Here is a 13,888-nt window from a genome sequence, read left to right on the forward strand (position 1 = left end):
GAAAACTGTTTATTATTCAGTCACACATAAGGCAAGCATACACTCACACAATCACCCAAGAACTCAGGAATATAGTAAGTTAGCGTTGACAGAGCACACAAGGCATTAAGGGTGATATTCACCTGTTTGGCGGTGCTCCAGATCCAGGTTGATGAAGACTCAGTAACATGGAGGGGAAGGAGGAGGGAAGCGGATTGGAACTATATCAGAACTCAAACAGACAAGCAACTTGCCTGAATTCTAACATAGAACACTAAACAAAGGATTTGTGGGTCCTTAAATAAGGCAAAATCTTGTCTCAGGTGGAGAGTTATTTACCCTACTTCAAAGCAAAACTAAATCTACATATTACAGATTGCTTGATCTATAGACAGTCTCCAAAGTGAGAACATGGTAATCCGATGGGTCTGGCCTGGCACAAAACATCCTGGGCCATAAATCTGCCCAAAGATGTAAATGGCTTCCTATCTTGGCCCCTTTGATCTATGTTTTAATAGTGTATGTCACGTGTTCTCTTTGCAGTCATGGAGAACTCTATGTCATCTCCCATCAGGCACTCTGTTATAGGGTCATGACAAGGAAAGCCATACACACTCAGGATTTTAAGGCTCCAATGCTGGTAACAATTTGTAATAATGTAGACAAAATAGCATATACAGTGCCCCCTTGCTGTTCTGGATCCTCCCGCAGATAGTAAAAAATATGGGGGCTTAAGTCCCGTTCTTCTCAATGGGCATGTACTCTCTCTTGTGCCCATTGAAAAAGCTAGGGCTTGCCATCCGAGGAAGCTCAAATCCCAGATGGCAAGCCCACTCTTGGCGTGGGTGCACTGTACTTCTCTTATATTTAACAAAAAATGACTACACCTGGAAGAACACTATGGTTTGAGTGTTGGACTATGACTCTGGAGACCAGGATTTGATTCCCTGCTTGACCACTGAAACCCACTGGGTGGCCTTGGGCAAGTCACACACTCTCAGCCCTAGAAAAACACATGATAAATTTGCCTCATGCTTCACTGTAAGTCGGAAATGACATGAAGGCACCAACATCAACACCACAACCTAAAGAGGGCTGTATCTTGTATATTTTATAGCAATAATTTTACATTCTTTTGAAGAGGTATATCATCATTCATTCACTCTCAGATTACCACAGCTATTTTCAAGTTGAGAAAAACTAATTCAGTACAACTAGTTCAACATTTTATTTCACTGAAGAAATGTTATGAGTCTGTGGGCCCAAGCAACTTGTTACATTTTGTCTTGGCTACTTTCAGTTGTAACTGATTGAGAGATTTTGTGAAATAGAAACAAGTAGATCAGTGTCTTCATATGTTAGTGTATTTTTCTGAGGATTAGGGTTTGTTAATGATTGTCTCATCAGAAGACTAAGTAAAATTTCTTATATTTATCCTATTTAACATGATTGATTAGATCACAGAAGCCCTGTGGATAAAAAAACACAAACACACATACACAGTGTGAAAAATTTTCCACAGAAAATATAGCATCACAAAATTTTCCTTCCATCACTCCCTCTGGGAAGAAAAAAAATTCTGCCACTGAGAATGATCATAGATTGATAAAATGAAAGGAAGGAAAGAAAGAAGAAATGAGAGGTCTTTTGAATTTCACTGTTATTGTAAATATATTACATAATCATATACACATTACTTTCTTAGAATTACGAATTTAGATTGGTACACTATACCTTTACACTGCATGTACTCTAAAACGTGTGAACAACTAAAGCAATTTAGACTGTTTAAATAGTCCACATGTTTTAGTACATTTGCACAACATTTTTGTCACTGTTCTCCTCTTAAAAAGTGTATTGTTAGGCGTACTGAAACCTAAAGGGCTTAAAACTTGCATAACTGCTGCATTATACCATCGTTATGTACAGCTCCTAATGCTAAAAGTAACCAAGCACATCAGAGCTACATACAGAAAACAGACATACCCTCAATTGCGATTTTTCGCCAAAGACATAGAGAGCAGCTTGGCGTCTTGTAAGTCGGTTTTGAAAATATGTATTGTTGCTGGAATATGAAGGTGAACCATCTTTTCCTGCTAGTCTTGCACCAACATCAAGGAATGGCATTTGAGTGCTGATAAACCGACTGCTGGACCGAAGACTTGCCCACACACCTTTGTAAACATTAAAAATGTAATGGAACATTTCATATTTTATGGAATGGAGTTATTTTATACATTTTCAGTAACGCGTGCATATGCAATATTGCTTCTCAGTTAAAAATTTCCCTATATTTAATCCACCAGGGAGGGGAAATCATCATGCTTAGAAATAATTCATAATGAAGATTCATCAAACAGTCTGGATTGGGATAGCAGGCCAATCATTTCATATTTCATGCTTTATATAACAGCCTGCATATGGAATACAGAAGTCAGGTATACTTAGGTATGGTGTTCTCTTATTTTTATGGCAGTGTGAGTGTGTTGTGTCACTCTGAAATGGAACTGCAAATGCAAGATATGACACAGTATATATCTTATTGCTGTGGTCTGGCTGCCATCACCAAATCACTTGATGAACTTATTCTTTAAGTTTCAATTGTAACTCAAACTGGTACCACATCCATCTGATTGTGTGCTTATTTTATATGCCTGGAAAGAGGCAGTATCACCATCAGAAATGATTGTGTAATCCAGACCATCTACTTAAAGTTGCACAGCTATAGTTTGGAGTTTGACTGTGATGGCAGCCAATCTGCATGCCACAAGCTGTGTGCTTCTCTTCTTTAACTCTTATGACCAATAATAAATAATAATAAAATATTTCTTTGTATCCTGCCTCTTGCTTTTTGAGGATATATATTCAGGGGTAGCTGTGCTGGCCATATAGCAAAGTACAGTAACACCCCAAATCCACAAAACAGTGATACCTTTATATGGCCTACAAAAATACACAAAATACATGATAACTAAAGAGAGACAATGGACTGGGCCTTTACTATTTGGAGCTTCTACCTCCAACAAAGGAAAAACATTTTTTTAAGTTGGGACTACACTTCACATGTTTTACCAAAACAGCACCTACAGTTTTCCTAAAATAAACATATGGAGCCTTCTCTTGAGAGATTCTGTGTTCTTTGCCTAACAAAATGAGCTGTGATGTCACAAGGGATTGAGACATCTTGGATCTCAGAAGAAGGAATATTTTTGTATTGTTAATGAAATTCACATTTTATCTCCTGGATTTTGGAATGCCTTCTTCCCAGTGCCCAGTTCCCCATGGCCGGGACGAGGAGGGGCCTGCTTAAATAGATATTCCTCCATAGAACAACACAACAACACCTTGAGAAAAAGGCAGGCCTGTGACTAACATTATCATTCTATAATTTTTTTCTCTGTGATTTCTAACACCTTTGCTTCATTATGATTTCCTGCATGGCAGGGGGTTGGACTGGATGGCCCTTGCGGTCTCTTCCAACTCTATGATTCTATGAAGAGGAAACCATTAGAACTTCAAAATCTTGCATCATGTATTTTGTGCATTTTGGCTGGTCAAATAAAGATATCACTGTTTTGTGATTTTTGGATATCATCCTTATGACCACAGTGAGCTCTCAAGTAAAAACCAAGAGGCTCCTGTTCCCTAACCCAGTTTGTCTTAGAGAACTTCAAAAAAAAGTAATAAATCATGTTTGCATTGTTAGCAATGGAGGACACTGGTTTCTACATGCTTATAATCCAAAATAATAGTTCATTTGAATGTTCCTAACCAATCAATATTACTCTGGAGATACTACATCTAGACTATCATGGTCCTATTTACAAAGATATTTACTCCAAAATTAATGACAGGGACATGTATGTCTGTGTTCCACAGGCAGTCTGCTGATTTTAGATGCGAGTGCCAGAGCCAACTGGAGTAGGTAAGATATAATTTAAAGTAACATTTTTTTGAAATAAAGCAAGTTGTATGCAACACATCAGCCAGGACCATGTTTCCCATATTATTAATAATCAGTAAAAAGGAATTAGCTAACCAAAGCCTTTAAAGCTAATAGACAAAATAAGTATGTTATTCCTTTAACAAAATTAGATACCAAAGGAAGTCCAGAAGAAAGCATTTCCCCCACTTTTTGCCATTAAGAAAGCAGACCTTGATTAAAGCTTGCATCACACAGAAAGCAAAGTTACTGTGAATTTAAAAGCACATGCAGACTGCAAAATATAAAACTTACCAGTGATGGGTTACAGTGATTAAAGGGTATATAAATATCTACTTTTCGTTCTTTCTCTTCCCATCCCTTGCCCTAACTGAACACTTAAAAAAGAAAAGAAAAGAAAAGGGAAATGCTGTATTCCCTTTGCTAATTTGAAGATCCCTTACTGTTTCACCAAAACTAATGTCAGCTACACTGCTCACTCCATAGTTTACATTATTTCTTTATTCTTTTGGCTACTGAGCAGTAAAGTTTGGATGATCTAATTCTCATTACATACATTTCTGCAATGATAGTAAAAAGATGGTTATGGCCTACAAACTCTTCTACTTTATAATGTAGCAACATGGCAATTAATTGTGTGCCTAAGCAAGCTAACATGGATTCTTTAAGGTATACTGATATGCATAATCATGGAGATGGCAGAATGTACTATTAGTGCAAAGAATACAGTACCTTGGTAGACTCTTCCTGATTTGGAATTTGAATGTGTGAAACATTTATCTCTGTACCCAAGCACTGGCAGATAGCAGTAAGGACAGGAGGAAAAGGAGGAGCAATGAAATGCACATTGCAATGAGACAGTCAGAGCAAATTGAATAGGAAAGAAGAAAAAGGTTACTTGTATATTTCTATCTATTTGATTATAATAAAAATAACTATTTATAATATCTGAATGTTAACAGCTAACATCAAGGAATCATAAGACTTTGTAAATCAAATTAAATGATTTTTTAAAACTAAAACCCATATTAAATTATTTACTAAACAACCTAATGTTCATAGCTACTGCAATAATTGAACACATGCAAAACAGCCAAAATGATGTGCCATTGTATTATACCAAATGGAAGCTTATCCACTGAGAAAACATTTTTCAAAACATTGAAGATTTGTCAGTTAAAAATGTTCAGCACAACCTATATTGATTGCTCATTTTGATGAGCAGACATGCAACAATAATGCAAGGTGGAAATCTGTTATCACCTTACCTAAAATATAAATCTCTATATTTAAATTACCATATAAGAAAAATGTCAGATTATTAATAAGCGTGATCTTGTTTTAGGGTGCTCCGGTCTACAACTTGTTTTGCACTGTGTGCTGGAGAAGAAGGTAGCTACTGAAGCCATTTGGTATAATGGAAATGTAGTTTGAAATAGAAAATCACAGTAACAATGATTCCTACCTTTTTCTTTTTTAAAAAGTATTTTAGCTTTAATTTTGACAGAGATATCAAGTAATCTCAGTACAACAAGGGATCATTATTACTGTGGAAACCATCTATTCCACTAACATTACGGCTGGAGCAGAAGCTGATTGCCAAACATTATTTCATGTACTTGATTTAGTACAATACCATATTTAAGCCAAATAAAAAATGGAACTGCAAGCAAAAGTCTCTACCTCAAATCGAGTATCAGTACTTCTGCAAGTTAAACTGTTTGGACACAACAGTTTCCGGGCACAGTACAAGGTGTTGGTCATTACCTTTAAAGCCCTCCATGGCTTGGGCCCAACCTACTTAAGGGATCGCTTCCTTCTGTATAATCTGCCCCGCACCCTCAGATCCTCTGGGAGGAATTTGTTGCAGTCCACAAAGACCAGATTGATGGTGACCTCCCAGAGGACTTTTTCCGCGATCACTCCCAGTTTATGGAATGGCCTGCTGGACGAGATCCGTCAAATTACCAACCTAGAGAGCTTCAAGAAAGCTGTCAAGATGGATCTCTTCCGGCAGGCCTTCCCGAAATAGAACCCGGCCATGTAACGCTCCCCCCACAGACATATATAAGTGAAGACTCTGCCCACTGTTACTTTATTATTGTATTATTGTTTTTAGATTTTATCATCTGTAATTTTAATAGATAGAATTGTTTAATCCTTTTTTAAGGGGGGAGGAATTGTATATATTGTATTTTTTAAAGGTTGTACGCTGCTTTGATTGTAGTAACAAAAAGCGGGATATAAATTAAAGTTTTATTTATTATTATTATTTTATTATTATTATTATTGTTAACAGATAATAACATTGACTAGTGCTGGGGATACCATTGATGGCCAAAAAGACGAACAACTGGATCCCTGAGGTCAAGATGTCTAAATTGAGGCTGTTGTAATTTGGCCACATTATGAGAAAAAATGACTCATCAGAAAAGACAATGATGCTGGGGAAGGTAGAGGGCACTAGAAAGAGAGGAAGACCACATGCCAGATGGATAGATTCAATCAGGGAGAACATGGGCCTGAGCCTGCATGACCTGAGTAGAGAGGAAGAGGATGGGGGGGGGGGGGCTTGGAGATGTCTCATTCACAAGACAGTCATAAGTCAAGACTGATCTGATGGCAGCTAACAACAACGGTGGGGACTGAAGCTTCCATTTAAAAATAAATGTGCTCTAGCCCTCACCACAATTGACCCAAGGTTAAAAAAAGGTAAAAGACAGTATTTGATAAGGAAACTGAGACTAGAAAGAGGTTCTGCAGCAGCATAGGCAATTCATGAATGCCTAGGGGCCATTTTTGCCTTGGAGTTTTACAGGCCCCACTTCTCCTTCCTCTTTGACCCAGCCCCCATATAGTCCCCAAAATGGCAAATTGTGCCTAGAAGGCTCTGGGGATATGCCTCTCTAAATATATTTTCAGCCCTTGGGCCCTTTTTGATCCCCAAAGTCTTATTTTATTTTTAGAATCAGAAAGTGACCAGAAAAAGAATAATTTCCTGCTTTACTTCATGTTTCACTCCAGCCACTATCACATCTAATCTGACTAGCATATTATGTGACAGAAATGCCTGGAGATCTCTGATATACCAATTACTTCCACTAAGAGGAGTGCGTGTCAGTTGCCAGAACAAATCCATCTTGTTGAGTATCCTGTCTGTGGGTAGCCTGGACACTCCCACTGCACACAGCACAATGGTGTCTGGATAGTATTTTGGTGATTTGTCCCAGCAATTAAATTCTTTCAATATGTGGAGGAGGGTTGAGGAAAAACCTGTAGATTCAGATTGCAGCTGCTAACTGGCTTCCCCCAAATTTCAAACACAAACCTGCACCCCCTCATCACATACTGTCTTATAAATTCAAACAGTAATAAATCTTCTGAATGATCACTGCAAATATACCTTTGCTATTACGCAACTCTGCAAACAATTCACCATTCCTTCTCAAATCAATTCACCTACTATACAGTTTTTATAACTCAAGCCATACAATTAGTCATACTGTAGTTAACAAACTAACGTGCTCTAAATTCAAGAATTTTGGCTAAACTGGTGTGACAGGCAAGTAATTAGACTTGCTACTACCTTCTCAATTCAGTGGTATTCCAAACTAGCAAATATTGCAACTTTTTCTGTTCTCATGACTATGTCTCTTTTATGTTTTTTAAAAAATATATCTATTAGTGTCTAGGTTTCCATTACATTCTTTTTTTAGATCGCAGAACATTATTTTCCAGGGTGAGCTGTGTGAATAGCAGTTAATTGCAATAAAAGTGGCAATTCTCCCAGTAATTAATTAAAAAACAAACCATCAAATTCCTTCTGCTTCTGTGAGCATCATTATATGAACAAGAATCCTTTTCATGTAAGTATTTTGTGGGTTATTTTGTCAACTGGCTGTATAAGAGATGGGAGTGCACAGAGGCATTCCAAACAGTGGTTTAAGTGAAGGTTCAGTAAAGTTATTTAATAATTTTACAACCATACAGTTATCCTCCTTTCTGTATGAAAGTTATCTTCACACATAATCTTTGAGATACTATATACTCCCATTAATATCTATCTTTTATTCTTCTGGTAGTTTATAAAATTAACTGCTACAGCTGTTTCAAGACCTTTGCCCTTAGTGGTAACAGCTATTCTGTGAAGAGAAAAAAAATAATACTGATTCTAGGTTATCTACAGTATATATAGCCCCACCACCTTTCCCTTCTCCTTTTATGTCATGTCTTTTTAGATTGTAAGCCTGAGGGCAGGGAACCGTCTAATTAAAAAGATCGTATGTACAGCGCTGTGTAAATTTACAGTGCTTTATAAATAAAGGTTAATAATAATAATAACAATGGCTGTATGCCCATACTTCCATGATCCCACCAATGTGACAGATGGTTGCTGTTGACAATTACCATTGATCATCTACCAGGTCATGTCTGCATGAGTGTGAAAGGGAGGGTAAGTTCAATAAATTCCCATCCATAATACATTACTGGTCACACCAACCATCTATTGAGCTCTGCATGGATCCAGAACAGAACTGTCTGCTCAGCCCTCAATGTTGAATGCGGGAATTTAGATGCTGAATGCAGGAGGAATTTAGACACAACAATAATCTGCACTCACACTATAGTGTATGATAGGTTTTTTGTGGGTTTTTCAGGCTATGTGGCCATGTTATAGAAATGAAATGAAATGAAGTTTTATTTATATACCGCCGTTCCTATGATCATGGCGGTTTACAGCAAAATAAGATACATCTTCAAAGAACTCACTGATGATGCCAGTCACAGATGCTAGCGAAACACCAGGAAGAAACTCTTCTAGAACATGGCCACACAGCCCGAAAAACCCACAAAAAACTATGGAGGCTGGCCATGAAAGCCTTCGACTTCATATAGTGTATGATTTCGACATAGGCAAGGACCTGCCTTTGTAGATCAGGTGAACTTTTTAAAAGCTGGTGACAGACTAATTCATATTTATATGATATATAGTGATAAACTGATGTATAATGTGAGAACAATCCCTTAAGCATTGTCTTCCCTCCCCCGCATGTTATATCTATGTGCAGGCTTTGAACTATTCTTACTAACCTCCTCGGGCAAAGCTATTGGATAGATTTACATCCAAATGTCCTGGCACTACCTGCTTAAACACAGTGGATATTCTTGAAGCCCTCCTTTCAGTGCCTAAAGTCAGTCAAAAAGAATTGAAATATTAAAATTACAGTATCATTTAAGCTGACAATAACTAGAAGTTACCCTGATGTGAGTCCAAGAAATGTGTATTTTTCAAACCAAGCAAAATGTTCTTTTTATGCTTCATGTATCTAATTGCTGCCAGTTCTCCACATTTAAGCAACATCAAACATAACTAGAAATAACATTTACACATTAGCAGCATCACAGAAGGTTAGGCATGGCTAACATAATCAAAGTATTTTACAACAAATGAAGCAAGGCATGCACAATTTGGTGACAGTGTTATGTTATGAGAAAAGCCAGAATTTAGATACACTTGATTTCATCAACTGATTAAGCCAAATGGACAAACTTGGCAACTTGCATGCTCCTGTGTCTAAGACAGCAGCTTTACCTTTGTATGAACCCTATCAGGTTTCATCACATGACAACTGAAATAGAACATTAATGCATTTCTTAATGACTTCATTCAGACCTACCTCCCCCCCAGTATCATATTGCATTCTTATCCATTTGCTTCAAATACAGTCACACACACACACAGAGGTTTGTAATAGCATGTCAATCAATCCACACATATCTTTAATAATAAGATCTAATCCTTGTACATTTTTAGAAACCATAATGGAATAGAATTTCTTTTGTTCACAATTTTGCTCAAGTTCAAATTATTTTATATTTTTCAAATTTGCTAACACATTTATTTGCAAACAATATCTAATACAGCTTAGGTGTTTTTAGAGTGAACTATTCAAGCAATGACACATTGACAGAGTATCAAAATCAGGTTGAAAAAATAGTATACAGTCAGATATGGTTTACATTTTAACATATTTGTACAAAAGCATGACATTACCTGGAGACAAAGCAATTGCTGGTCTGATAGTAAGTGTATTATTGCCATTCATTTTACAATGGACAGAAATTGCATTCAGTAGGGCTTGAAGATATTTTTCTTGTTCTATGCTGCTTGATGACTCTAGTGATGCAGGAGCTATGCAGACAAATGTAGTGTATTAAACATATTTCATTGTAGTAAAATGAAAACAGCAGCACTCAATGTATGTGATAATTGAACTAGCTGAATCTATTCCTAGATTCAAGGGAGATAAAGACTGTTGAGAGAAAAAGGATAATCTCTCATATTAAAATTAAAAAACAGAAAATATAAATGATTAAAATATTAAATACATATGTCTAAGTACAGAAATACAGATGTCTTTTCTATGGCCACAAAAGTAATACACAGTGAAGTAATTTCACTAATGATCATTCTAATCTCAGATGAATGGTTTCATTAATACAGTTGAAATATCCACGTAGCATTCACTAAAAGTTGATTATGGTCATATGGTTACCAAGTCACACACAATTTTCTTTACAAATGTTTTAGCAGATTCTGCCCTACCACATATAAAAGGACAAACCTGCTCACAGCATGCCTTATGGATGCTTCCAATTAAAGTAGAGTTCAATATGTATCAGGGCACAGTTCCAGAATCCCCCCCCCCCCATTTTGGGCCTGATGAAGTACTAAAAATGGATTGAAGGTTTATACAGAGTTCATTTATCACCCTCCATGCTAAGTGATCACAAGTAGAAGTCACTGATTGGGTAAGAGACTTTGAAGGAAGATGGTATGAATTCCAGATGGTTTTGAGCATGGTGTGGAAGAAAACGTGAAAGGCAGGGTAGAGAGGAGGATGGAGATGTGAATGCAAAAGAAAAGTCTTGCTTCTCATTGATATATTTAGGTCTCTTCTTAAAGCCTGACTCCTTGGCTTTAGGCTGCAAATGGCCATCTGTTGGGGATTCTTTGATTGTGTATTCCTGCATGGCAGGGGTTCAACTTTATGGCCCTTGTGGACTTTTACAGCTCTGTGATTCTATTAAATTGAAGCCATGTTCCCTGTGCAGGGACATCATTATGCATTAAAGAAGATGGTTTTGGGGGAGGGCATATCATCCATGTATAAAGCACAATTCTTGAAAACAAGAAACCATGTTTGTACACTTTCTGCTAAACAGTGACCACTGAAGATAAGCAGCTGTTCTAACATAAAACCAAGTGAAGAACTAAGGTATGCAAAAGGACTAGAGATGCATGATTGAGTTTTTCCACAAAGTAAAGAGAATGGAGTAGTCTCTCTTTGTACATAATTACATTTATGTAGCTAGTGACCTTTGGAATGCAGCCAATCTGTTTTGTGTACTAGTGGACTGTTATTGAGGTAAGGTCAAAGTATTACTTCTGTGGCTACATTTTATTTTTGTAGATCAGTCAACTGCTCTAGTTAAATAAGGAATAATGTAATCTAATATTTTCAAATACAGAAACTAGATATCTGAACACACACATAAAAAACTGTACAGTGATGCTTTGCAGATTATTTGCCAAGCCATTCAGAAAATACTAATTTACTGTGTAGCTACATTTTTACTCATGAACACTCACAAAGTCCTATGTTATTCACAGGATTATGCTGAAACATTTAAGCCATGAAACTCTATCCTCATCATGAACTCTTGAGTGATTCATGCTTATGTAACTTGTGCATAACTATGAATTATTTTATCCACTGTCCTTTTCAGAAATTCCATAGGGCAAGTTGTTCAGGCAGGCCAGCCACACTAATTTTTTCCAGAGAAGAAACCTGTTTCCCCTCCTTCCCCAGTAAGGTGAACTTTGAAGTTCATCTGTTTTGGCTCTGTGCCTTGCTGCAAAAGGATCTTTGCGCTCCAAGGGAATGCCACATAGCAATTAACTGGATGGCATTTCTATCTTCACGTACCAGCCATATAACATTGTAATCATATGACATTAAATGTGACTTCTATGAATATACAGATGTCCACCATGCACCTTAATTTCAGTACTTCTCTCTTCTTTGATATCTGCTGCAGAGTCCAGTTGCTTATAACTGTTTGAAACAAGAAGAAAACACTGAGGTTTACAAGTATGGCAGGCAAAGCTGTCATACTAGGGCAGGCCAATGAACTCCAGCGGTGGTTTCTGCATTGCACTTCAGATGGAAGTGCATATAAAACAAAAGGACACAGAAATAGTTTAATCCACCTTTTATTCCATGATGTTCCTCTCTTTTTTCTTTTGTGTTTCGGCTGTCTTTTAAAATATATGTGTATGTTACAATATATGCAACAGACTTGCATATACTGGATTTTAAGTTCCATGACTTTATATACATCATTTCTATACTTAAGGAATTATTTTTGGAAAATGAGCTAGAAAAATCTATTAAAACAGATTTATAAATGTATAATAAAGTATTTACATGCTCTAAAGTATCCTGCAGAAGAAATATATTCTCACCTGAGGTTTGTGTGTTTTGAGATTTGAAAAGTCCAACAACTCCTTTCCCATGAAAGCCACCTGCTCGAAGTAGGAGTGTGCTGGCTTTTGCATTTTTCCAACAGACTACTGGCAGGCGATTGTGTCTATAACAGCGAGCTACTCTCTGCAAGCTACTATCCTGCACACACTGAGGTACAACTAGTAGCCCTGGATAACTAGAGCAATGAAAAACAGAGATTATTTGTGTACTCAGGTAAGCAAATTCCAATAAGCACAAAGGAAAAGCAGATACAGTAATATCCTGTCTTTGTATCAGAATTAGCAGCCATTAGACATTGTGTTAATGTAAAACATTTGGAAACATCTGAGAACTGGTAGGTACTTGTAAAAGTATTGTTTCCCTATGCCTCTGTGCTACTGTCACCAGTAGCCAAAACTGTGATGTACATTAGCTGTAGTAGCTGCTGGGAAAGTATACTCTTCTATGATGGACTAACACCTGGCTTTTCTGAGAGCCATTTATATGCTAGGGTCACTTCCTCTAAGCCATCGCCCAAAGATTCAGAAGCAGAGTAACATCTGGAACATCTGAAGTCTTTAGAAAAATCTGTACATGCTGTTGCCCCTCCCTAAATATCGTTATATTTTTACATTTATCCTAAGCCATTGTGAGAACTTCAGGTCATACATAGGATATAAATGTGTTTTTTAAAAGCAATAAAACCCGAACAATCACATTTGTCAAACTTGAATTTCTTAGCCCAGTTGCCACTCTTTTCATTTTATGTTTCTCTTCCGTGATACTGCTTCCAATGACTGAAAATAGGGCTAAATTACGTAGAATTACTTAGAACACACATGATCTGTCTACTCTTGTTGGGAATGAATTACATTTAAGCTTTTGTTTTTAAAATTTAAAAGCATATTCCTCTGATTTCCAGTGTCAACAATGGCCACATGACTTGCATCACCACCAAGGAAGATAACACCATCATGTATAAGTCTTTATGGCCGTGCCAGCCCCTTGTGCTGTTTCTGCATTGATTAAAGAATCTAACCCCATTCCTTTATCATGCACTGCCATTGAGAAAAGTGGTGGGCTTTCTGGTTTTGCTCTGGATGGGCTCACAGAATTGCCAAATATTCCATAGCCTTCTTCCATGTCTGGGAGCTGGGGAAGGCAATGCTTTTGCCAAACATCTGCCACAAAAATGTATCAGCTAGCTCTTCAACCTCAAAGGGAGAGGGATGGTTTTTCTTCTTCATTGTGCTTACCAGAGGGTGGCTGCACACAAGAACACAGGACGCTTCATTATACAAAGGGAGACTACTGACTCATCTAGCTCAGTACTGTCAGGTACTGACTGTTAGGAATGTCTCTCCAGGGGTTCAGGCTGATTGTTTCACAGCCTTACCAGAAGAACCTGTGGCATTCCCTAGTTGTCTCCCATCCA

The 13,888-nt window shown here is 37.3% G+C and overlaps 1 protein-coding gene and 1 long non-coding RNA gene across 12 annotated transcripts in view; one reads left to right on the top strand and one right to left on the bottom strand.

Moving 5' to 3' along the window:
• The window catches only part of LOC149314462 (uncharacterized), a 184,741-nt gene that overhangs the window by 76,340 nt on the left and 94,513 nt on the right, over positions 1 to 13,888 (top strand). The window lies entirely within an intron of this gene.
• Positions 1 to 13,888, bottom strand: part of SBF2 (SET binding factor 2) — a 341,214-nt gene that overhangs the window by 33,863 nt on the left and 293,463 nt on the right. For 8 of the 11 annotated variants that reach the window (XR_016280926.1, XM_089521164.1, XM_089521169.1 and 5 more), the window contains 5 exons: positions 12,453 to 12,649; positions 9,978 to 10,115; positions 9,014 to 9,109; positions 4,655 to 4,717; positions 1,966 to 2,153 (listed from right to left, as the gene is read on the bottom strand). Coding sequence is in view for 10 of the 11 variants with exons in the window: in XM_089521164.1 (XP_089377290.1) it covers positions 1,966 to 2,153; positions 4,655 to 4,717; positions 9,014 to 9,109; positions 9,978 to 10,115; positions 12,453 to 12,649 (682 nt within the window). In the remaining variant the exon portion in view is untranslated. The remainder of the gene's footprint in view (positions 1 to 1,965; positions 2,154 to 4,654; positions 4,718 to 9,013; positions 9,110 to 9,977; positions 10,116 to 12,452; positions 12,650 to 13,888) is intronic. The other 3 variants (XM_089521165.1, XM_089521171.1, XM_089521163.1) reach the window with 2 other exon arrangements.

The sequence above is a fragment of the Sceloporus occidentalis genome, unplaced genomic scaffold (assembly GCF_023333645.1).
Source record: "Sceloporus occidentalis isolate IW3139 unplaced genomic scaffold, rSceOcc1.0.p SCAF_4, whole genome shotgun sequence".
Classification (NCBI taxonomy): domain Eukaryota; kingdom Metazoa; phylum Chordata; class Lepidosauria; order Squamata; family Phrynosomatidae; genus Sceloporus; species Sceloporus occidentalis.